The sequence below is a fragment of the Phalacrocorax aristotelis genome, chromosome 2 (assembly GCF_949628215.1).
Source record: "Phalacrocorax aristotelis chromosome 2, bGulAri2.1, whole genome shotgun sequence".
NCBI lineage: Eukaryota > Metazoa > Chordata > Aves > Suliformes > Phalacrocoracidae > Phalacrocorax > Phalacrocorax aristotelis.
The window spans coordinates 634,289-658,257 of NC_134277.1; the positions used below are offsets into that span (position 1 = coordinate 634,289).

The following is a 23,969-nucleotide window of genomic DNA, read 5'->3' on the forward strand; positions in this document are numbered from 1 at the left end:
TCCATAATTCTAAGCCTACCTTTTCCCACGTTTGCCTTGCCATTGCCACAGAAGCAGAAATCCGAAATCGGCAGAAATTGGCACACCCAGACGACAACTGTTTTTCCCTCATAAATTAAGCTTCCCTCACCTCATCGCGCATTTTCCACTGACCATTAATGAAGCTCGCTGTTGCACCCACGCCATTTCAGCCGTGTGCGGGAAGCAAGGACACATTTTGGCTCGTTGTTGACAAGGACCCAAGCATTAGAAGGCCTTGCACACTCCTGCTGCCCTTGCAGGACAGCACCGAAAAGTGAGGAAACACCGTGAGACGTCCACGCTACTTCACAGGTCGCCACTCGGTACCTTTGGGCAGCGCCTGGAACCGCACAGAAGCGTTCAATTAGGCGACTGCTACAAACCAGGGCTTTAATAACGCAGGGGACGAACGTGGCTTCTCTTTGCTTACGTTAGGATTCCTCCAGCACGAAGCGGCGGTGAGCCCAGTGCTGTGACCGAGGCGGAACTAGCCCCGTCCAGTTTTAGTCCGCAGCAAGCCTGCTCCAGGACAGCGGGCACTGCAGCGTTCAGCAGATCCAACTCGAACCACTAAGTGAGTATTTAAGATCAGGAGTGAGTTTCTACCTAGAGACACACATGGCAAGTTGGTTAAATATTAACATGGTTGTTAAGGCCGGCAGCTGCTTAATATTAATGATGTGCGTGGCTTCCCCAGAATCAGGGACATCACACGCAGCACAGTGTTATTTTATTCAGCCTGGCTATTGGACTGCCCATGGGAGAGCTCTGTGTTTTCCTGCTCCCAGCAAAGACTGAGGCTGAGCTTAAGTCCAGGATAGGTTTATTGCTTCTAAGCCCACGGGTGCTCAGCTCAGGCAGCTCTTCTCCCTGCTGCACGACCCCGCAGGAACGGCACCGACCCCCAGGCTCTACACCCGGCCTGGGACGGTCCACCTTGCCCTTCGGGAAACCGAGCGGGAGTTAGGCCTGGCCTGCAGCCTTTCCCAGTGTCCCGGTCCGGCCTAGCGTCTCCGGAGAGCCAGGCCTTGCTGCTCCCTGCTCAGGGCCACGCACTGCGCTGAGGTGGAGGAGGCGGCATAAACGGGCGGGGGATAAACCCACCGAGAGCCCGGGCCCGGGCCCCCGCAGGCCGCCCCCTCATTGGCTGCAGCCGTTGCCATGGGGACAGGCCCCGCCACTCCGCCCGGCCTCGCACTCTCGTAGCGGGGGCGGGGGCACGGGGAAAAGCGGGAGGTTTCACATCCGGGCTAAAGAGCGGAAGAGATGGCGCCGGGAGCGGGGGGGTGCCCCGGAAGCGGATCGCGGGGGCTCCTGGGAGTTGTAGTCCGAGCGGCGGCGGACCGGCGGCGGAGAGTTGCTCGGGAGGAGGTGAGTGTCGGGGAGCGGGACCGGCGCCGCTCCGCCCGCGGCAGATGATCGGGCAGCGCGGTGCGTGGGGGGACAGCTGCCCGCAACCCGCGGTCGAGGCCCGGGACGGGGGGCGGCGAGGCCTGAGGAAGAAGGGGAAGGATGGCTCCGAGACGGAGCCGGGCGGGGGGACCGGGGCCGGGGGGCGGCGGCGGCGGGGCCGAGCGGAGCGGAGCCCAGCCCCGGAGCCGGTGTGGGGGGGCGGCGGCCAAGCCCCGGCGCGGTGCCCGCCCCGGGGGGCGGGAGCCTCGGCCCGAGGGGAGCCCCGGCCCGCGGGAAGGGGCCCTGCGGGGGCCGGGGCCTGAGCGGGCGGGCCGGGGCGGGCGGGGACGCCCCGCCGACGGGGCACCGGGCGTGGGCTGCTCCCCCCGGGGGGCGCGGCGGGGAGCGGAGCCGGCCGGGGCGCGGAGCCGGCTGGCCGAGGTCCGCCGCCGCCTCTCCTCCCCTCGGGGCTTGGGCGAGGGGCGGCGGGCAGAGCCCCGGCTGGAGGGGGATCTGAGCCCCGCTTCGGGGAACGGCGCCGGGCCAGTCGGGGGCGGCCTTGGGGAGCTGGGCTCCCCCTGGTTGTCTGGTCTGTGCCGTGGGGAAGCCTTCGGTCCTCTTACAGAGCCGTTCTCTGGCATGGCTTGCAGCCCTTTTCTTACTTTGTCTCTCCTTTACCTTCCTGTAACTGATTCTGTTGTCACCATTTCCCCCCCCGTGGCCATTGGCACTGTGATGCTGGGCTGCCCCTTTTACTCCACAACGCTTGGTCTCATCCCAAGAGCATCCAACGCCCGGTGCTGCCTCTAGCACTTTATTGTCCCCCCTTCCAGCCTGTCATGAGTTCGGCAACGGGAATCCTGCAGAATTGGGATTGGTAAAGAAAGGTTTCTTGCACAGATCCACTGCTCCTTTGGCCCAAATAGCAGGAAGTCAAACTGTTCCGCTTTGCACAGACCCCAGCATAGGTGATCCTTGCGGGTGAGTGATACGTAAGACAGCGCAATTTCTCCTTTGTTCTCACGACAAAGCAGTTGGGGCATAACCTCTTTGTACGCTGCTGGAATATCACGTTAGACAGTAACGAGAAATTCTGTGACATTCGCTGCATCTTGATGTACTTGCTTCTTGGGGTTGTGGTTTCTTCTCTTAAGTGTGTGTAGCTGTTTTCAAGTGGATTAAGGAAACCCAGCAAAGACTCAATTCCCAGGCCTTTGAGGTTTTATCTAACAGTTTCCAGTGCCACGCTTGCAGGTTTCACTCTGCCTCTGCAGTGGGGGCATTAAGTCTATTGCGAACAAACTTGTAGTGTTTCTTTTGCCGTCTGGGATTCTAGTACTTGCCAAGCGTGAGGCATCATGCGCTCTGCAGTCTGACGGCGTGATCGTGCATGGTTGAGTCTCATCCCAAATGTACCATTGCCTTGTCTGTAAGAGTCCTGTGTCATCATATTTCACCTCTCCGTAAATCCGGGGTCCTGTCCGCATCTCTCTCCTGTCATCAGAGCCTGACAAAGTCTATTTTGAACCTTCCAGTGTGTCCCCCGTTCAATGACATTCCGTTCCGTGAACAGCTGCCAGAGTTGGGCACCTTTTGTGCGGTTTTTTGGTATCTGGATCTTCAACAAAAACCCGGATTTCCACCAGGCTGCTGGCTGTGCTAAAACAGGTGGTCCCCAGTTCAGGATTGATCCTCTGTCTCCAGATCCACCAGGTCTGGTCCTGAGTAATCCAGTGATGATGCCCCAGAGCCTGATCTCTTAATGACCTGTGCCTTAAACCTAAGCTTATCTATCCAAGCTCTTCTCTCTCTGCTTTGACCATGTTCCTACTGGATGCTCAGGCTTGAAGTACTCATATTCCTCTGTGTCATTTAAAAGGGATCCCTCATCAGGAGCTGGATTCTGCCCATGGACCTCACCTGGATTGTTTCACCTCTCCATGCCTTCATTCTCTTCTGTGTCCTGTCCCCGCTCCCACCTGGTCTGACTCGAGCTGTTTCAGACTCTGGTCCGCTGTTGGTTGCACAGTGAGGGTCCCCATCTCAACTGGGGCTTGCTACAAGTCTTGCTTGTCGGCAGGGCACTCAGTTGCTAACCTTGTAATCCCTCTCACGTAGGGTTTTCAATTTTCTTTTTCTGGGTCTTGAGCAGAAACGACCGTTTTCTTCAACTTTGTCTTGCATTTATTTTTGGAAGCGCCCTTCTGCCCATCCCAGTGTAGGCGAGATGTTCTTTGTTCTCTTTTCCACTCGTCTGTGCTCTGGAGGGAAGCCTTGCAGTTTCTCTGCCTGAATGGTATGTTGCCCCAGAACATGGTTGTAGACTAACTTCCCTGTATTCTCTGGAATACTCTTAGTCTGTCTGCAAGCAGACAGCTTCCCCGTTTTTGTCATGCTTAAAAATCTGGGAGGAAAATGTGGTTGACACCTCCATGGCTTAGATTTAAGAATACATTGCAACATTCCCTGTCACCCTCCTGGCTGTATCTCTCCGATGACTTCAGAGTGTTCAAGGACTTCCTCTTTTGTGCCAGAGTAATATTGGACTCGTATCATTTATCAGAAATACTGTTGGCTTTAAGATGGTTTGTGCCTCGACTGAGATGATTGCTGCGTGAAGGAGGCACTGGTCTGCTCCTTGCGCTTTCAGTTTGCATTCCTCCCGTGACTGAGCTCCATGGTTGAAGCTTCAGCATTAAGAATCTTGCTCGACGACCACAAAAGAGTTTTCTAACTTTGTTCAGTGTGGTCAGTTAGTTGTACCAAGGATCTTTTCCTCTACCATCTTGATAATTACTACCGCATGTATGGTTTTTCATTTTTAAACAAGTCAAGCAACCATGTTTTTATGTATTTAAGACAAAGTGTGGACTCGTCAGCAGCGGCAGGGTTGGTTTTATGTGCCCGTAGGGAAGTGACCTGCTGAACCAGGTGTCATGTCCACAGAGTTCTGCTCTGAAAGCGGTGTTGTTTGAGGCCTCATTTGCTGTTGCTGAAGTAAACAGTAATTTTGTCGTTAGTTTCACTGGAAGCAAAAATGGACTGTTTGAAAGTATAATAACTGTAGGATATTAATTGTGCGCACAGGAATGTCCATTAATATGCGTAGTTAACCTTAGCTTGTGTAAGTGAGGACCCTCCCCCATCTGACCCAAATTTATTAGAAAATCCTTGTTACTTTGTTTTCAAGAATGCCTAAAATGTATTCACTATTCAGCACCACAGATAAAGCACCCCAAAACAAAGTTGATTTTTTTCTTCTTATTTGAGTGAAAGCTATTTTAATAAGGAAATAGAAAGTTTAACGTAATTTTAGGAAAGAATGTTATCAAAAGTACATATTTCTTCTCTTGTTTTGCTTTATAAAGGGGGGAGTAATGGCAGTGGTTTACCTACTTCTGGCATTCTGACTTAAAAAGGTTTTAAAAAATATCCCCCAGATGTCCAAAACCAATGAACCGCTGGAGAAGCCCCTTCCTCCCTTTGGGTGCAGAGCTGCCCGTTGTAACAGGGTAGCAAATAAGGCCCACAGGGTTTGGATGAAACAGGCAGAATATGAACACCAAGGTGAAATTTGCTGAAGACTGTCAGCTTTGTCTTGTGCTAAAGACGGCTAGTTTCAGAAGTGCTAAGTGCTTGAAACATCTCAAAGGAAATATTAATTCTAATTTCCTGTTTCTTTTTGCTACCTCTTGCATTTCTAGGAATCAACCCTTTTCACTGTGATGGAGATGTTCTCGCTGAATTCCCTTAAAGGTAAGGACTGAGACAATCTTCAATTCAACTCTGATTTTTTTCCTTTGTTCAGAGATTTAATACTACAGCAGATTGATGAAGAAAATTAATTTGTAGGAAACAGTCCTGTCCTCCTCTGTGCTGGGTAAATGGGAGGTTTGTCCTACACATGCCTTTGTCAGACTTCCTTCTCGATGCGTTAGGGACAAAAAGGGAAGTTGAGATGACTATACCTGAGCGAGCGATGGCTGTGTGACGTATGATGCCAGTTTTGTTTGAGACAGACTTTATTTCTGAGGGGAGCCCAGCATGCAAAGCTTGCGCTTGAAGCGCAAAGGGAGGGTGGTTGTAACCAGCATAACTCCAGTCTCTCGGTTGGCGTAGCCCCAGTTAAGTGTTGCACATCAGCCCGGTGACAGTGAGTAGAGGAGAGTATTTTGGGGAAGCAACAGAATTTGGAAAGGGGGGAAGACCGGTTGTGTTATCCAGGAGGTGACAATGTAGTCTTGGTTGCTGTTTAGCTTAAAGTAAAGGGTTTTTTTTCCCCTGTTAATTTTGCCCTCCTAAACATACCTGCATCCTTTTGTACTGGTTGAGTAAAGTGCTTTCTCCTTGGTGTTTGCATACTTTAAATATCTGTCAACTGTTGTCACGCCCTTTTTTCCCCTGTCATTGCTTTGCCCACCTCTTTCTTCAGAGGATATTTTTTCTTAAGAAATCCCTCCAGTCACTGGCTGGGTTTCGTTTTCTTGTGGTGTTCTTGTCAGAACTCCGTTACTCAGACTTAAAATAAGGTGCGTAGAATGGAATAAAACTTTCCAGATCCATCTGACTTGGTGACGGATCACTGCCTCCCGTCTCGGGGAAGTCATGCTTCTGCTTTAGCGCTTGGGGAACACGACAGTGTGCCAGCCATCCTTGTAACGCTGCCATGCTAGTGAGTCACCGATACTGCGGGTTCTGTATTTAAAACAAAAATTCCCAGAATGCTTTATATGTCCAGGGTGTTAATTATGTACAAAGTAATTTTAGTTGGGAATAAAACCCCTCTCATTTCTTGAGTAGCATCACCTGGGTTGGAGTCTGAGAGTGAGAAAAAAACTTTTCCTGTGAGGGCTTAGTGGTGTGTCGTGGCCAGACTGGGTTCGGGACTCTGGGCGCTCTAACACTCGCGCTCCCGAGGGAAAAGGAGGTCTTTGACATAATAACGTGGCTTGTTAACGAGCTTCTGCTGCCTCTGCAAAGACTTGGCTAGAGAAGATGAATTAACCACAGCTTATCAAAGTGAGCCTGAGCTGGCAAAGCCTGGGAAGATGGCTTTAAGCAATTATTTATATGCTGTTTAACGCTCACCTCTGCAAAACGGAGATCTTTGGACTGAATATGTGGAATCTGTGACTTATGGAATTTTTTAATAAACTGAGTCTTAACTATTTTTTCTGTGCTCATAAGATGATTTTTATATCATTTACGGTGACAAACCACTAGCCCTACTCACATCTAACCTCCTGTGCGCCAGCACGCTGTCTTTCAGCATCTTCTCCCAGATTTCTCCTTCCCACTGCCTGTGTGTTTCCAAGATTTTCCCCAGATATGTACTTTATCTGTTCTCTTTTGTTTGTCTTGCTTTTAATCATTGTGATCTCCAGCCATGTCTTTATCTCCTTAGGGCTCTTGTTACCTTTTGTGTTTCTTTGCTGATGTTCACAACTGGAAACAGCTTAGTCGCTGTGATTATTATCATTTTTTCCTCACTGCTGGGCAGCTTATTGCCTCATCGAGGTCTTGGGAAAATACTAAATAAACCAGCAACTATATCAAGTTAAGTAGTTTTGTCTTCTCAGAAGGATGTATTGATGTTTACATACTATTTCCAGCCACCCTTTCTTTCTAGTCCTCCTTGAAGCTTTTGTTTCTGAACCAACCGAAGTTTGTTTCTGAAAGTGAGAGTTTGCGCGACATGCTGTCAAAGATTTCCATATAATTCTTTAAATTGAGCGACTTGTCTAGCGAGATTGTTCTTTTTAGTGGACCAATGCCCATAAAATTTGCAACCTAAGCCTTTATAATTAGTGTCAGAATAACTTCTGTTATTTTTTGTTTTCAAAAAAGAAATAAAAGACCTTTTTGTGTCTTCTGGTGCTGCCTCAAGGTCTGAGGTTTTTCACGTTTGCTTTTGGTTCTTTTAGCAGAAAATAACTACGCAGACAGATCGCTAGCTAATTCAGAGAGGTTCTGAAAAGTGCGTGTTGGAAAAGGCCAATTTGGTGTAGTAAGGGGTTTTTCTGAGTGTTCATGTGTGCTCTTCCAAAGTGGTTTTTTTTAATGAGGGTTTTGTTTGATAACTTTCTACTTCTTGAGCCTCTTCTTGTGGAACACAGGCTTTGTAAAAGTGAAGTGTGCCATTACGTTAGTCAATCCTTTTGTGGCTTATTGAAGATTTCTCATTCCCCTCACTCCCCAAAACAACCCAAACTCCCCTTTTACCATTATGATGCTTAAATGACCGTTCATGTAAATTTTTGGTTTACCCGCAAAATGCTCCCTGAGTAATAAGGTATTTGACAAAAAATGACACCCTGGTTTAACAAAACGCACAACTGAGCGGTCGTCCCATGTGTATGTTGCAGCCAGAGGAAATAACATTTATATATATTAATTGCTTAGAAAAATAATTCAGACTTTAAAATACTTAAAAACCCTGTAGCGTTTGTCAGCCAGCATTGCGAACTTTATGCCTAGGACATGAAGTCGTCCGTACAGAGCCAAATAACGGGGACCGACTTCAAGGAGGGAAAAAATGTGGAAGAAGGGAAAGTACTGCCTTGCTGCCTAATGGACTTTAGGTTTTTTAGTGTTTATCTCAAATGTTAGCAAACAATGGGCTGCAAGCGGACTTTCTTTTCACTAACATACACTTGAATTACCTGGTCTGCATGTGTGCGTGTTAGGGTGCAGGTGGGTGGATGTGTAGCCGAAGGCAGGAAACCCAAAACGGCTTTCAGGTTCTGGGGCGGTTTCTGAATCTTTTTTTTTTTTTTTTTGACGGTGCTTGTTTTAATACAATCAGAAAAATTGCTTTGCCTGTAAATAAACATGCGAGGATTGCAAGAAACGTGTGCAGGAGTGAAGCCGAGGGCAGCCAAACGCTGTTGAAGCATAGTAAAAATCGCACGTGTGCTTCCTCCCCCCCCCTTCTCACGTAGGAAGGTTATTCTGAAAGAAAATCCCTATTTGGAGGACTGGCCGCTGGGTTGTGTTTGCAGTAGCATCACCAGGTTGCTCAGATCTTGGAGCAAATGACTCATCTCTCTGTGGTAACGTTTCTTTGAGTGTGTGTGAAGCCATCCTAATTTTTTGGGGGGGATTTTGCGATGCTTAGAAAATCATCACAAAGCCCTTGGAGGCGACCTGTGTCCGTATCGCGTGATGCGCCGGCGGCGTACGAGCGCAGGCTTTGACTTGCTGTGTTGTTTCTATTTGACGCGCACATGTCAGGAGGACAAACAGCTCCGGGCAGGGCTGGTGGAGCATAATGATGCAAGTGCCGTTGATATTTTTCGTTTGTTTAAAAGAGAAAAAAGTGTCTTTATGTTGGTTTAATGCTTCAGTGGGCAGCGCGAGTCCTCTGCCTTCCTCCCAGCACCTCGCAGGCGGGAGCGCGGCAAACTTCTGCCCCTCTCTGCTGCCACGTGTTGTGGCAGGAACACGAGAGCAGGGGGGTTTTCCCCTCCCTTGGCAGTGTCGAGGCAGTCCCCGGGTGGCGTGGGGGGGACACACGCTGCCCGCGCATCTCCCACGCCTGGGCTCAGCGACCCCCCGTTGCGGATTGGGGGGTGCAGGAGGCACTCGCCTGCGCTCGGTCCTCCCCGCCGCCGGGGGGCGCTGAGGCGCCGAGAGGTACCTTCCCGCCGGGCCTCCCCGGCCGCCTCGTTGTTCCCTTTCCCTGCCTGAAGCCGGCGCCGGGCAACCTCAAGATGGCGGCGCTGGGGCTGCTGCTGCAGGCGGCGGCGGCCTGCGGTTCGGCCGGGCCGCTGCGCCTCTGCCGCTGCTACCGGGCCGCGCCGGGGACGCGAGGGCTCTGCACCCGGCTGCCGGCGTCCCAGAGCCCCGAGGAGGCGAGGCAGGAGGAGGAACCGGGCGCCGAGGAGGAGGAGGCGGCCGCCATGGTGAAGGGTGCGAGGCGGGGCGGGGGGAGGAACCGGCGGCGACCCCGGTGTGCGCGGCCCGGCGGCCGGGGAAACCGCGCCGGGCCGGCCCCGCACGCAGCGGAAGGGAGGAGCGAGCCCCGCTGCCCGGTGCTGGGAGGAGGGATCGTGAACGCGCCGCACGTCCCCGCGCCTGCAGCCGGCCTCCTCTCACTCCGGGCGGCTGGGCCAGGCCGCATCGGGCCGCCCGCAGCCCTCCCCCGGCGCCTGGGAGGGGCGACCGGGGCCGCGTACTCGGGTGGGTGGGCGGCTCTGAGCCACCCTGCCCCCGGGGAAAGGGGCTCCTCGCCGGGATGCGCGGCAAAGGAGAGGAACCGGCGAGCTGCGGCGGGGTCTGCACGCACGGCTGCGCCGCCGCCGCAGGTAACGGGGTTGGGGGCTCCCCATCGAGGGAGGGGGGACCGGTGGCCGGCGCGGGCGGCGCGGAGAGCTCCGGGAACCCCAGCCGGGCAGTGAGGGCCGAGGCCTTTGTGGCGGCCCCCGCCGCGCTGCGCGAGTGTGCGGCGTTCTTTGTTGGCGGCGGGAGGACGGGGAGAGTTGGGTTTCTTCAGAAAACAGAAAAGGCGTGCGCAACCCTTCCGTTCAAGGTCGCCGGTTTGAAGCCGAGCTGAGGCGGCCCTGGCCAAAAGTCCTCGCTGCTTCTGATCGTCTGACGCGAGAGAAAAATCGTAAATGGATCTTTAGCTAGAAATCCTGATGGGTTGAGCACGCCCATCGAGCATCCGCCAGGAAAACTGCTCTGCTGTCGCCGTGCAGCAAGTTCCGTTAGGTCAGAGCAGGAGCAGGCTGCGGGCGGCTCGGAGCGTCGCTTTATCCGCGATCCGTGTACAAAGGGCTTCGGTCTGGCCTTCCACCAGGTAGTCTTGCTGCCCGAGCTGAATGAAACACGGATCGAGATACAGGCAGCTCTTGTTAACGTAAATCCTGGCATTTGTGATGTCGGTAAATCTGGCTGGGGGTGATGTCTCTGTCCAAAGCTCAGAAGATTTCTGTTTTGGTTGCCAGTCCTTCGGCCTACAAGAGAGCTGTGTGAGACGGCGTGGGGTTTGGGTGTTTGAAGGGTAAATGCTTTCCTGCTGTTCAGAAAGAATCACTATTCTTTTTAAAATAATATTTGAAAGTGTGTTTTAATGTCGTGTTTTGACAATTGATTTTTATTAGATTATGAAATGTGAAGAGCACTTCTAGTCTAGAAAGATATGAATAGTTTTGTGCCAGAGGTTACTGTTTCCAGGCTGTGAGTTGAACTACTACATTTTCCCTTAGTAAAATCACTGCTTTGGTTTCAGTTTTATTTCTTCCACTGTAGGCTGTAATCTTCCACTTTGGAAATTTGGTTTACTGTTACATAAAAGCAACTTTTTTTTTCCCTTATCCTTCTGTGTTCTGTGCTTCCTCCCCACCCTCCAGCACTTTTTAAAAAGATTATTATTTTCTCTCTGTAGTTTCTGAATTCTTTAGGTCTTCGTTCCGTTTTCGTTTCAGAAGCTCTGAGCTTTATCTTATAATTCAGAGTCAGATAGTCTTCAATTGTTGCATTTAAGCTGTTCAACAGAGCAAATTAACTTCTAAAGTAAATGCTAAACCACCCCAAATTATTGTTTAATGAACTGGTTCAGGTGTTGCCTGAGAATAGTAGTAAACCAATTCTTTTTTCCCCTTCCCTCTTTTGTACTTCATTCCTCAGCGCTTTTTCTAACATGTGTTTTCAGAGAGTACTTGAGCACTTTAACTTTGGGCTTCTGTTCACTTTCCTGGAGCGCCTTTTGCGATCGGTGGCGCGCCCGCACAGTTCCATGTCGTGACTATCCCTGTAAGGTCACCTGCAGCTCAGGGGGCTGGTGGGGACACGGCTCCGGGCAGTGAGTGGGAGATGCCTGGCAGCCGTGCGAGAGCCACGTGGGGAGAGCTTGCTGGGTTTGCCCTCATCCTTCTGATTTGTGTGGTGGATTGACTGTGCAAGGCTCTTCTGGTGAGAGTTTGGCAGTATGGGAAGATTCATTTCAGATTAGCAAATAAAAAGTCCTCAGGGTCTTGTCGCGAGTCTGCCCTACCTGTACAGCTGCTACTTGAACATGTAGAGATCATAAAAGTTATTTTAAAAAACTATTTATGAGGGCAAGTTCTAAGCCTTCAACTTGTAAACTATTGTCTTGTAAGCTAGCCTCATTTGACTGCTTTTGTTATTAGCCTTGGATGCAAATACAGAAAAATCAACTCTGATCTGAGGCCAGCTTAAAAAATAGCAGTGTTATGTTGGTATTACTAATGCTTTGCTTTGTTGGCCTAGATGGTGGGATTTTGGATGAGAATCTGAAAGAGAGAGCTTCTCTGCCTGCTCAGTCAGGTCTGTGGGACTTCTTGTTCTTTTCTGCGACTTACGTGATCGTGGCTTCTGTTTTGCTCTAAGAAAGAATTCTCTGAGACTAATTAAATTTGCTGTCTCATAGTATCACAGAAAAATGCAGGCTGGGCTGAAGCTCAGGATGCCGTGTGGCCTGATCCCCTTTGTGGAGCAGGGCCAGACTGGAGCCGGTTGATCGGGACTGGGTCTAGCTGAGTTCCAAGTGCCTCCAAGGATGGAGGTTGGCCATCGGGCGTTCTCATTCGCTGGCAATCTCCCTTGCTTTTGAAGAAGCCTTGTCAGTTTGACCAAGTTTTAAGTTTGTTCTGTTTAGGCAAGAACTGCCTGTGTTTTTTATTGCTGTGAATGCTTGAAAGGAGCATTGGGTCGCTAGATGATGGCTAAAGAAACCAAAAAAGCCAAAAAAATTAATACTGTTTTGGTGTACTCCTAACGAAACTGCCAGGTGGAACCTTCTCAATCTCCCTCCATCTCTCCCTGGTAAAACATGCCTAGGCGAATTCCTTATGAAATGGATATTACGGAGCCACAGGGTTTTCCTCTTCCCTGTGAATTTTTGATGCGTTAGGAGCATTCTTCACTGACTCAAATTTATTATTGCAGAGGCTTATATCTTGATAACTGTTGTATTTAATAGTTTGTCCTTGCTGCTTATTTGTTGCTTCTCCAGGGAAGAGGATTTGAGGGAACACAGAAACTGTTGAAATGGATCTAATGGTTCTGTCTTCCTTGAACAAGACTATGGGCCGTTTTATTTGTGCTCTTGTTGTACCTGACAGTGCCTTTACTTGTCAGGTTTGTTGGGGTTAATAGGAGGCTTAGCCACTATAGCTAGGAGCTTCTATCCTTTCTCTTTCAGCGTTGCTTGGAATTATCACTGACTTTCACAATCAAGTTAAGCTAAAGCACTCACTGGCTTTGAGGAACTTAAATTAGTTAATTGGCTTCTTTGATAGCCCCACCCGGAATTGTCTGCTGTCCAAGACAGGCTTTTAATATTCCTTTGCAATCTTGGAGCTGCGGTATGGACATCACGTGTGGTTCTGGCTTCACAGGAATTGGGGATGAAAATCAACTCTATTTTGGGGGGGAGTATTAGGTTGTACTCCTTGCCTCCACAGGGCCGTGACTACTGCTAATATGATTCCTACCCAAATACCTGTCTCAGCAGGGAGAGAACTGAGAGACTCTTTGGAGGAAGATGCTGAGAAATCCAATCTAGCAGGGAAGGAAACATTCTGCCAATCCAGTACTGCAATTTTGGATTGTTTCTTTAAAAAACTAGGAATGAGGCATGGCTTAATGCAAGATGAGATCCTTTCAGCTCTCGAATTCGGGATAAGAATGGGCTGAGGGTAATCCATCAAGCCTTAGAGTCGCTGTTGATGCGTCAGATGGTACTGCTGAATATGGCATTGTCAGCTGTGAAGAATACATTGTGTCTTGGTCGGTAATTCAGAGTCTGATCTGCAAGCCAGAACCAGGCTTCGTTATTTAGAGATCCTATTTTTCTTTGCTCTAGAATGGATTAAATATTTAGTCCGGGCTGAGGAGTCACCTCGGAATGTGAGAAATTGGCTCTGTCGTTAGGTAATTGCATTTTCTTTTGGGCATTTAAGAATAATGTACTTCTTGCCTCCGCCTGTTACTTATCACAGAATTTCTCAGGGTATTGTTTTTGAAAGGGGAAGCAACTAAAGGCCAGATAATACAGCCTGGCGCTAGAGGGTTGGGTGGTTTTTTACCTCATTTATTAAGTGAATTTAACAGTGCGTTTGGGAATTGTGTTACTACTCCTCCCTCCATGCGCCCCAGTGATGTGGAATGGAACTGCAGAGTGCCAAAATCGTAGTCATTCTTCCAGTTTCCTTGAACAAGTCAAAGTATGAATATAGTGGTGCTGGTTGAATGAGCAGGTAGAAATGTCACATTTGTGGTATAATTACAGAAAGTTGGCTTGTAGGTTAGGCTGAGACCATATTCATGCTCTCCTGGCCAATACATAGGAGGCAATTCATGGATAGATAGTGTTCATAAATCAGAGTACTTCCCACATATTGTCCTGCAATTGTCCAAGAGTTTTGCCCAAGTAACAGCAGCCTGTGGGCTTTTTTAATTATTCTTTCTAATGGAAGGTACCATGGCTGACCACCATGCATATGAGTGGCAGTGTTGCATGGCCTTGTCCACATCGGTGTAGTTGAAGCAGATTTGAGCAGGCAGCAGTTTTAATCTGTTCATTTTGACGCTGCCCTCTAAATACCAGCTTGTTCTCTATGTACTGGGTTGAAAAGTAACACCAACCTGCGCCAGTTCCAGCCGTGAGTTGGAATGAGGCAATTATCGAACGACAATGTGACCTGTCCCCAAATGATACCCAGCTCTCGACATCCTTATCGCAGGCCACAGAGGCTGTATTTCAGCACCTCCTTGTATTTGTTAAGGAACCCAGATTCTTTCTGTATCTGGTCTGTTTGGCTTCTGAAAGAGGTCCCTCTGAGATTCAGCTGGTTCTTCTACGATTTGGAGGAAGAAGTTCCAATACTAGGTGTCACTAATAATTATTTTTTTCCTCTGGGCTCTGTTGAGCAGGCTGTTTCTTCTGCTGGAGAGGGTGATATGATCAGCAACCTGTTTTTTTCCTCTCCCTGACCCAAGTAGCCACAGGCTGACAGTTGTTGGGCCTGCAGTGGTACACCATAACTCTTTTTCTTCCCCTAAAACCTCTGTGGTTTGGTCAGCTTTCAGGTGAGCCCTCGTAATACAGCCTCATAACTTCAGTTTTCCCTCGCTGAGCAGCTACTTGGAGAACATCTCTTCCGTGTGCCTGTATTAGAGAGCCTTTCTCTTAAATGCTTGCTTGCTTCTCTGGAGCCAGTTGCTCTATAGCTTCATTATAGCAACTCTGCAATTAAGAGTTTTCAGCAAAACATAGTGGCACATCTTGGCAGTGCTCTAATGAGCGCAACTGTTGGGTCATTTCTCCTCAGATTTGGTAGCTCAATCTGAAATTCCGGATTCTGGCAGTACTGATGGTCATGCGTCACCAACTTCTGATTCATTGCTGAAACTTCCCCTGAATACCTGTAGAGAATTAGAAGCCTTCTTAAAAGTAGTGCTCAAACCTATTGACGGTCTGCAACCAGATTAATGAAGTTCTGACTGCCTGGGGAGTGCGCATTTGTGATGCTGAGCGAACGCAGCGTCAGAGTGGCTTAGCTGTGCTTGCTACTGCCAGGGTGGGAGATCCCATTCCCCTCTCCTATTCCCTTGCACTGGTCTTGGGTACCTGCAGGACTGTGGAGATGGCCGATTTACTTCTGAGCCCAGCAAAAACAGCGTACTCCTTTTTGTTTTGGTTTTTTTCCCCCCCTTTTTTTCTTTCTCGTTTAGCTTTCTGTCGGATTAGGGCTGCAAATCATCTCCCTGTACGTTTGGGATTGTGCCAGAGCCGGAGCAGGGGTGGTGTGAGAGCCTGAGAGAAGCGGCAGCTACTCCTCGCCGCAACAGTGAGCTATTAGATCTGCCCGTTTGCGTAGCGTAACTATGCCTGGAACTGTTATCACATTAAACTTAACCTGATCTTGCCTGGGCTGCTGCTCAAAATAAAGGCTCTCCCCTACAATGCCAGACACAACTGTGATGTGTGTGAGAGGTGAGTTAGAGCAGCTTCCTCACCAGCTAAAAATGCTGGTGTTGGCATTGGGAAGGAGGCTGGAACATGAGGTGGGCGTGATGTTGCTCTCTCTGGGGGCAGTGTGGTTTTTATTACTGTTATTTATTTTTTTTTAATGAGCAGTTTGAACTGATGGTTAATATCCCCTTCCTGCGAGTGCTGTAGCCTGAGCGGCGTTTCTCACCCGTCGGGGCAGGGGACCTGCGCTCAGCCAGCCGGTCCTACCTGCCATCCGTACCTGCCGCCTCAGGCGCCGCTTCTCCGCTTCCTGCTTGGGCTGGTTGATCTCCAAAGACTCTGTTGGCAAACTTCTTCCCAGGGGGTTCTCTGAGCAATTTAGTACAAAACCAGATCCCCAGCCTCTAACCAAGCCATCTCAATAAACCCAAGGAGAAGTCCCTGGGCGTTATTTCACGTTACTACCAATGGCTGGATCTAATGTGTGACTTGTGTTGTCGAGGCCCTTGATTTAACCCCAAAGTGATATGCATGGTTCAGGAGGGGGATGCAAATACCAGAGGCTGTGCAAAATAGTTATTGCTGAGTTTGTTTTTGATATCGAAGCATGACAAAGCAAGCTGCTTTGCCTCCATAGTGAGAAAACAGTACCAACTCCATGCCTTAATCTGGGTTTTGAATGCTGTGCTAGGGTATTTGTATTTGGATTCAACAGGTGTGTGTAGTTTGGCTCTTTTTCAGCTGAGGCTGATGATGGGGAAAAACCGTCTTTCCAAACTGTTAGGTGAGTGTTAGTGTCACTGAATCACGGAGTTAGACTGTCAGTGCTGCAGCTCTAACTAGAGGATATTTGTGCTTTTACAAGAGGAGGAAACAGTCTCTGCATTTCAGGAGAGGTATGGGACCGTGCTGCTTTTGGCTGGGCTTTTCTCCCTAGCAGCTAGTATGGGGCTGTGCTTTGGGTTTGCGCTGGAAACAGCGTTGGTAACCTGGGGATGTTTTTGTTCTTCCTGAGCAGGGCTTGCTGGCAGGGTGGGGTGAGGAGCAGCAAAGGCCTTGAGTCTGTGTGAATGGGCTGGGGGGGGGGGGGGGGGGGGCACAAGAAATTGGGAGGGGACACGGCCAGGTCAGTGACCCCAACTGACCCACGGGATATTTCACACCATGGGCATCATGGTCAGCTTATAGAGCTGGGGGAAGGCTGGGGGGGCAGTGGCTCGGGGGCTGGCTGGGCATCGGTTGGTTGGTGGTGAGCGGTTGTTTTCATTTGCATCACTTGTCTTTCTTGGGTTTTATTTCTCTCTGTTACTTCACTTTTCATCACAATTTATTATTGTTATGTTTTATGTTAATTATTAACCTGTTCTTATCTCAACCCACAAGTTTTCTCAGTTTTTACCCTTCCAATTTTCTTCCCCCACCCCGCTGGCAGGGCAGTGAGTGAGTGGCTGTGCAGTGCTTAGTTGCTGGCTGGGGTTAAACCATGACAGGGCAGGGCAGTATTGTTGCCCACTTTGGATTTGCAGTGTCATCTTGCATGTGAAGCTCAGGAGACTTTGCACTCCTGCGTACCATTTTACTAATGCCTGGAGACACTGATGGTGAACGACTTAATATCTCTGCTCGCTTTTCTAACTGTAACCTTAGAGACACTCATGCTCACAGAGCTGCAGTGAAGCAGGTGTTACAACATGTCTTTGAACAGGACTGCACAAGAATTATAAGACATTTATTTTCTCTATTGTTGGTGTTTTTTTTTTTTCCCAGATTCCAGAGACTTATTAAAGGAATTTCCACAGCCTAAAAACTTGCTCAACAGTGTGATTGGACGAGCCTTGGGCATTTCTCATGCAAGGGACAAGCTGGTGTACATCCATACTAATGGGCCAAGAAAAAAGGTAATCTTGTTGTGCCAGGGCTGGGTGGTGGGGAGGTGTGTTGCACATAGAGTGGGAAGCGAGCCAAGAATACTGCTAATCCTGGAAGTAACACTTTAATAGAGAAAATAATAGAAATGTTTTAATTCCACGCAAAAGTTGTGTGATGATCTTTCAAGAAATAAACAGGAAGTAGTGAGACTCTCTTCTGTTTTCACATACTTCAATAGGTGTATAAATGCAGGCCCTGCCCCTCTCCTTTTGTGTGTGGAAGGATTTTTTTTTTGGTCCTTTTAAGTAGCTTTCTGTAACCTGCTTTTCTCACCAGAAAGACCCGTATTCTGTGCTCAAATGCATTGGGCTATGTACCCCACTACTTTAGCATTTAAATTTTAATTTTCTATATTTTACCCCCAGTAGGCCTGAATTCTCTTGCAGATTCTAACAGAACAAATGCCTAAGCCTAAAATGTTCAGTTGCAACCAGAAGAGAAAGAATTAGGTTGTGACAGAGGGAGCCTTCTAATACTACTTAAGGGCAAAATGAAATACAGGCTCTTTTTTTTTTTCTTAAATGAAGCAGAGGAATTCCAGGCAAACAGTTTGCCAAGTAGTTGGATGATAGTAGCTGACTGGGATGCGAGAGGCCTAGAACCAAATCTGTGCTATAAACTCAGCAGAAGTTCTTAACTGATGGGTGCTCTGTGTTCCAGGGTTTGCTTCCTTTTATCGTACCAGCTCTCATTCTAGAGCAGAAAGCCCTTTCCAGCTGAAGTTCAACTGTAACGTACATTCCAGGAAAAGATTCAGTTCTGATGGATTAACATTTTCCTATAACATAATCTAAAATTTCCCAGACAGTTTTTATTACTGTATCCTTTTTAAGCATCCCTGCATTTTAGGCGATACATCAGTATCATTTACTTTAGAGTTTCCTTATTATTTGTGGTTTTGTGTTTCTTGCTTTTCCTCAAGCAGTTTCCTACCTTAAATTTTGGAATGCTGTAGCTGGTGTCTCATCGTTTTAGTTTGCGTAATCAGGTCACATTCTTGCTAGTGCTTAAAGATGAACAGTGAGTGTAACTTCAGATTAAAAAAGGGCCAAAATAAAAAAAGCCAAGCAAACGTCAAAAAAACCCAAAACCAATAGAGGAGCTGTTGGAGAAAATGAGGGTTGGGTACCAAAAAACAAAACACCAACCCAGAAAGCATTTGGGGACAGAAGGAGAGGCGCGACAAGCTGGAGAAGTCTCGGTTGGAAGCGGGCAAGGCTTTTCTTGTGAGCGCCAAGTAACTTGGCCTTCATGAGACAATTTTTTTTTCTCAGCAGGTCTGTGCCTTTTCATGCCGAGGCCCTAGGCAAAATACGTAGCAATTTCCTACAGTAAGATGAGATTCAGATGGCAGGCAGCCAGCCAGATGTAGACTGTTGAAAAGTCAGGAGCCTTTTCTCCAGCCTCATAGGTGGGGTTTTCCCAGCAGACCTAAATGCCACCTTTCATCTTTGCTGCAGAAACAGGAGAGAGTTCCTTAGGCATTTCCCTCCTTTGAGCCTTGCAGAAACTCAGCTAAAGCATCTGCAGGGCCAGGAGTAGAACAAGTTCTCCATTTGGAGCAACATTTTTAAAAGGGCAGGGTTTAGCTTTCAGCATTCTTTGCCTTTGCAGGTTTTTCAGCTGCTCTTATCCAACTGTAGGTGTAGCAGAGGAGCTCTGGTGGTGCTGTTACTTCTCTTAATAGCTTGCGTTGGGCAGTGTGTACTGAAGGGTGGGTTCCCACGTGCCCGATGAGTACGGTAGCTGCCTGTGCAACTGATGAAATTCTTTAATTTTAATTTTAATTAGCAACACAAGGAAGCAGTAAGGAAGATTTGCTTACCATTGCAAGTGGGAATGTGTCAGAGAGTGCATGTTGCTTCTCAGGCCTGATCTGGTATGCCGCAGTGTACATCTGAACAGTGATTCTGAAACTGAATTGTTCTTGTAATGAGCTCTTGGTGTTTGAGTCCTCTAAGCTGGCACTGCAGCCTGTGAAGCTCTGGCCCAGAGTACGTGGTGCTGTGCTGGAAGTCAGCCTGGCTTCTGGGCCTGGCTCAGCCATGCAGCTTCTGTGTGACCGTGGGTACCTTATATCCATTTCTCAGGCTTTTCTAAGTTACTGGAACGGAGCTTCCCGTAAAGGGGCTGAACAAGGACTTTGGGGTTTTCAGCTGTAGTTCCCTTCTTTGGAGTTCAGAGATGTTTGAAGCTGCTATGCTCCTGGTGGAGAAGAGAGATTGTTCTGTGTTGTCTCGCTTTACTGGTTATCTTTGCTTTTCAGAAAGTCACTCTGCATATAAAGTGGCCTAAGAATGTGGAAGTGGAAGGCTATGGGACCAAGAAGATTGATGCTGAGAGGCAGGCAGCAGCTGCAGCATGTCAGCTCTTCAAGGTGAGCTTATGCTCCTCCTTAGCTTGAAGGAACAAGCCTTTGAATGTGCAGGCCTTGTCCATTCCGGTGATACGATTTCTGACTTTCTGTCTCTCTTTGCCCCTCTGCTTTCGTAGTTGGCCTATCTGTTAACCAAGGGTAGAAATTGAAGTCTTGAGCTTAAAAGCCCGCTTACTTCAGCCAGGCATGAACTCACTCAATTCTTTGTGTTCTGGTCTTTGTCCTTTATGTCCTAGACCTTAATCAGTTTTATCTTAAGTCTCAACGTCTGTGGCGAGAAGCAGAGCTTCACGCCAGTGTATTTGCTGTTACTGTTGACTAACTCACACTTCTGTCAGTCTACCTGTGTGTATTTGCAAGCCTGGTACCTTCAGAGGCTCTGGTTTCCCCCTCATGTCAGCCACAGTGTGTCAATTGTGTTCTGTTTTACGCTCTTTTAAAGTTATGCTAGTCTGCCACTCATTTATGGCTGGAGATGGTCGATCTGTGTGCACAGCCAGTATCAAACAAGTATAGCGAAGTTCTGAAGGTCACTGTGTGGTGTTACACAGCAGCTGTCTGAGAATAAGATACAGTTTTGTCTTCAGCTCTGCCACTGGCTGTTATCTGTAACCTTGAGCAAGTGAATTTGCCTTTGGAGTTTCCCTTTCATCGATGGAGTATATCTTCCTGCTAAAGAGCCTAGAAAAGATGCTGCAGGTGCTTTAACAATATGAGCTTTTTGATTTGAATTAAGCCTTCAGAAGTTAATAATTGCAGCATTAAAACTAGCAGTTCCTTCAGCTGGCCTTTGTGCTTAGGCTAGTATCTTTAATCCTGTGATTAGCAAAACTTGTTGCACCGACTGACTTTGTTCCACCTGAAGCATGGTTGGTGCTCATTCAGTTAATATCCACTGGAAATACATTCTTGTTTTATCCTTGTTAGTCAGTGGGCGACTAAAGTGTTGTTTCCTGCTTTCTTTGAAAGCCTGGATGTTTTCAAAGGAAAAAATTTCCCACCTACACTTACACATTTTTCCCAAACTTTGGAAATGGCTGAACTGTACTTTAGCATAGAACTTAAAAAAACAACACCAAAACTAAAAAAAAAACCCCAAACCCCCAACGCCCTGAAACCATAGATTCGGCATGCAAAGCTTTCACTGGCGCTTTGCCAGCTAAACCTATAACCCAGCAGAAGTCCCTCATGATGGGAGGCCTTGAGCAATCGTAGCTATAGAAATAGCTACAAATGCTGCTTTAAATAAATAGTCTTCAGTTCAAGAGAAGTAATAGTGGCTAATTGGTGCAGAGTGTGCCTGAATATAGTGACTTTGAGTACAGCAGCTAGCAAAGTGAATTCCTGCTGTCTTGGGCACTCCTACAGCATAACATAATACAGCCTTGTCTAATATGGGACCATTGAGAGGCCTAAAGATGTACCTTTTAATTTATTGCAGTGGTCTGGTAAGACATGGCATGAGTTGCGCCCTAGATATGTCTGGAGCTTCACATAAGGTTCAGTCCGAAATGTAGGTGGTAGGCCAGCAGTAATGGCTGGGTTAGGGAGGTCTTACTGCTGCTTATACAAATGACTGTCCCTGTGGAAGGAAAGGAGACGAACCATTCCCTGGATTCTCATCTTGTGTTATCCAAGATTATACTTGTTTAGACTAGCCTTTCCAGAAGGATGCATTTCATGCTCTGAGGTGGGCTTCAGAACTTGAGCATGCTAAATGTAGTTCATAGTTTGTAAAATACTAGTAAATCTTGGCCCACCCTTTCTAACAAGCTATGCGATGCTAAGCAGTTGTGCTCTGGGAAGTGAGGTTAGTGAACAGATTGCCTTTCTTAAGAAATAATGTCAGGAGGAAAGCTTTGTGTTTCTGAAAGTCTCTTTTCTTTCTCTCCTTTTCTGGGGGATTTGAAGAAATTGCTGCTTTGTTTCTCTCCTCTACCAGATGTGTTTTGGTTTCCTGCAGAGTTACCCATATCTGCCTCTCTACTGCAGCTAACAGTGTGTTTTTCTCTCGTAGGGCTGGGGTTTGCTGGGGCCCAGAAATGAGCTCTTCGATGCTGCAAAGTACCGGCTTCTTGCTGACCAGCTTGGCTGCCCCGACGAGAGGTGGTGCTCGGAGGGCAAGTGGCGCTCCAAGTCCGGACCTTCTCTCGCTGACTTGTCAACCTGCTGGCGACGGATGGAGCCGGATGATTCCATTCAGCCCATGGAACAGGGCAGGATGCCTAAAGCAATGAGGAGAGAAGAGCTGGAGGAGGGGGAGCTAGAGGAAGGGGAACTGGAGGAAGGAGAGCTGGAAGAAGAAGCAATTGATGTTTCTGATTATCTACCTATGGCACATCAGGATGCTCGAACCCCAGGCAGAGATGCAAGGTACGTCTGCCGTGATAGCTGCTAATACAGGGCAATAAAGAAGAGAGACTTCTGTTTGTGGCTGACGCACCCCTGCAGTTCCTCACAGTTGAGCTGCAGCTTCCCACGTTGCTGGTGTGGCCTGTAGGTGGGCCAGACACTGACTGCTGTGCTGTTCTCTGTGCCAGCAATAGTGGGGCAGCCCAGTCTTGTACCTGGCTATCATCACAAGGGAATGCACAGGCATCTGCTCTGGAGTCTTGCCCTTTGGATAGACTGCTGCCTTCCTCTCGTTCTTATTCTGCCGTGCCTAAAGAGATTTCCATTCCCAGAATTGTTGTATGTGCACTTGAACCTTCTTTGACCACCTGGTTTTGAGGGTGAGATTAAATCTGCTCCTTTTCATCACTGTAGTTGCTTGCTTGACTTCATAGTTCATGAGCACAAGTCAACAGGAGTAAGATCTGTAAGGACCTGATGGTGGTGGTTGTTTTTAGGGACTCTCTTTGGATTCAGGATTATTTAATTTATTTGTTTATTAAAACTGTTAACATCTGTTGATGCTATCTGGTTTGTAGTGCTAGTGTAAGGGTTTGATTGCTTTTTAGTAGGTGGCTTTACTGGGCTGGGTGATTGTTCTGCAACTGACAGATTTTAGTAGCAAGATACAGCTTGACTTTTCAGATGACTAAAATTATCTGTGCCTTTAACTACTCAGTTTCAGACCTCAGTAGCGGGTCTGAGCACAGGGTGGATATTTGTATATCAAACTTTTCTCGTCTTCCATCTAGCCGAGGAGGGAGTTCCATTGAAATGACAGATGACAACACTGCCATCCGTGCCCTGACGCAGTTCCCGCTTCCCAAAAATCTCCTGGCCCAAGTGATTCAGATTGCCACCTCTTCCTCCACAGTCAAGGTAAGGTGCTGTTTGACCCCTGCCAGGGACGAAGCTCAGACTTCAACTGGAGTCACTTTGGATGCTTTTTTTGGGCAGCTGAGCACTGCGGAGAGAAGGGAAGTTAAAACTAGGCCTAGAAAACTCAGCCTGAAGAGCAAGTACGAGAATTGAGGAAATGTCTTAATAGAAGCATGAGGAATGTTGTTACATGAGGCCAGGGCATTAGAGGAGCTGGTGTCTGAATGAAGGAGAATACTTTCTAAGGTCATAGGTTCGCATTTCCCTATGTATCTGCCACAAACGCAAGTTTGTGTTACTTGGAGCAATGTGTAATTCCTGTGCTGACGGAATCTTTCCACAACTCGATTCTTGCCGGTGTCCGGCGATCTTCCTCCTTGGTATGTGTCACCCACCTCATTTCCAGACCTCATGTGCTTAGCAAACGGGAGCTGTGCTCCACCCCATAGGCTCTCAGTGACATTCTTCACACAGCTGTCTGCTCTCACTTCTGCTTAGCCAGTGCCTTGCGAGCTGAGGGGGTGGAATTCAGTGCAGTAAACCTGGCCTAATGCACTGATCAAAAAAAACCCCAACCCAACCAAACAAAGAACCCCAAAACAAACAACAAAAAATCTCAAAAAATTTAAGCTCTGCTTAGAAATATCGTGGTGTGTCTGAAAATACCTCCCTAGTTATGTGGGCTCTTAACATCTCCCCCAGTCTGATGTTGTTTATGTGCATTTTAGGAATACATGCAGTTCCGTACGGTAGGCACCAAGACAAAGATCTGCAAGCTCACGCTCCGCTGGCCCTGTCCGATGACTTTTGCTGCCAAGGGCCGTCGCAAGGTGGAGGCAGAAAACAAAGCAGCGGCACTGGCCTGTCAGAAGCTTAAGGTAAGTGGCTCCCACATCCTGTGTCTAATATGTCTATGAACAGGGGCTCCTTGCACCTGACTTACTGTATTTGAGCCTAATGGGGTGAAGCCTGAAACCTTCTGGTCTTTGACTTAATGTTTAATAAACATGTATTTCCCAACCTTAGGATTCAGTCCAA

The 23,969-nt window shown here is 48.2% G+C and overlaps 1 protein-coding gene across 6 annotated transcripts in view; it reads left to right on the forward strand.

Moving 5' to 3' along the window:
• The window catches only part of DHX30 (DExH-box helicase 30), a 215,867-nt gene that overhangs the window by 180,351 nt on the left and 11,547 nt on the right, over positions 1–23,969 (forward strand). The window contains exons 1-7 of one of the 6 annotated variants that reach the window (XM_075082074.1): positions 355–595; positions 5,118–5,169; positions 17,123–17,253; positions 19,551–19,661; positions 21,679–22,034; positions 22,805–22,931; positions 23,660–23,809. In XM_075082074.1, the coding sequence (XP_074938175.1) occupies positions 5,139–5,169; positions 17,123–17,253; positions 19,551–19,661; positions 21,679–22,034; positions 22,805–22,931; positions 23,660–23,809 (906 nt within the window). In that variant the 5' untranslated portion in view covers positions 355–595; positions 5,118–5,138. Of the gene's footprint in view, positions 1–354; positions 596–1,322; positions 1,393–1,430; positions 1,453–5,115; positions 5,170–9,095; positions 9,325–9,437; positions 9,720–17,122; positions 17,254–19,550; positions 19,662–21,678; positions 22,035–22,804; positions 22,932–23,659; positions 23,810–23,969 lie in introns of those variants that run through there. The other 5 variants (XM_075082071.1, XM_075082073.1, XM_075082072.1 and 2 more) reach the window with 5 other exon arrangements.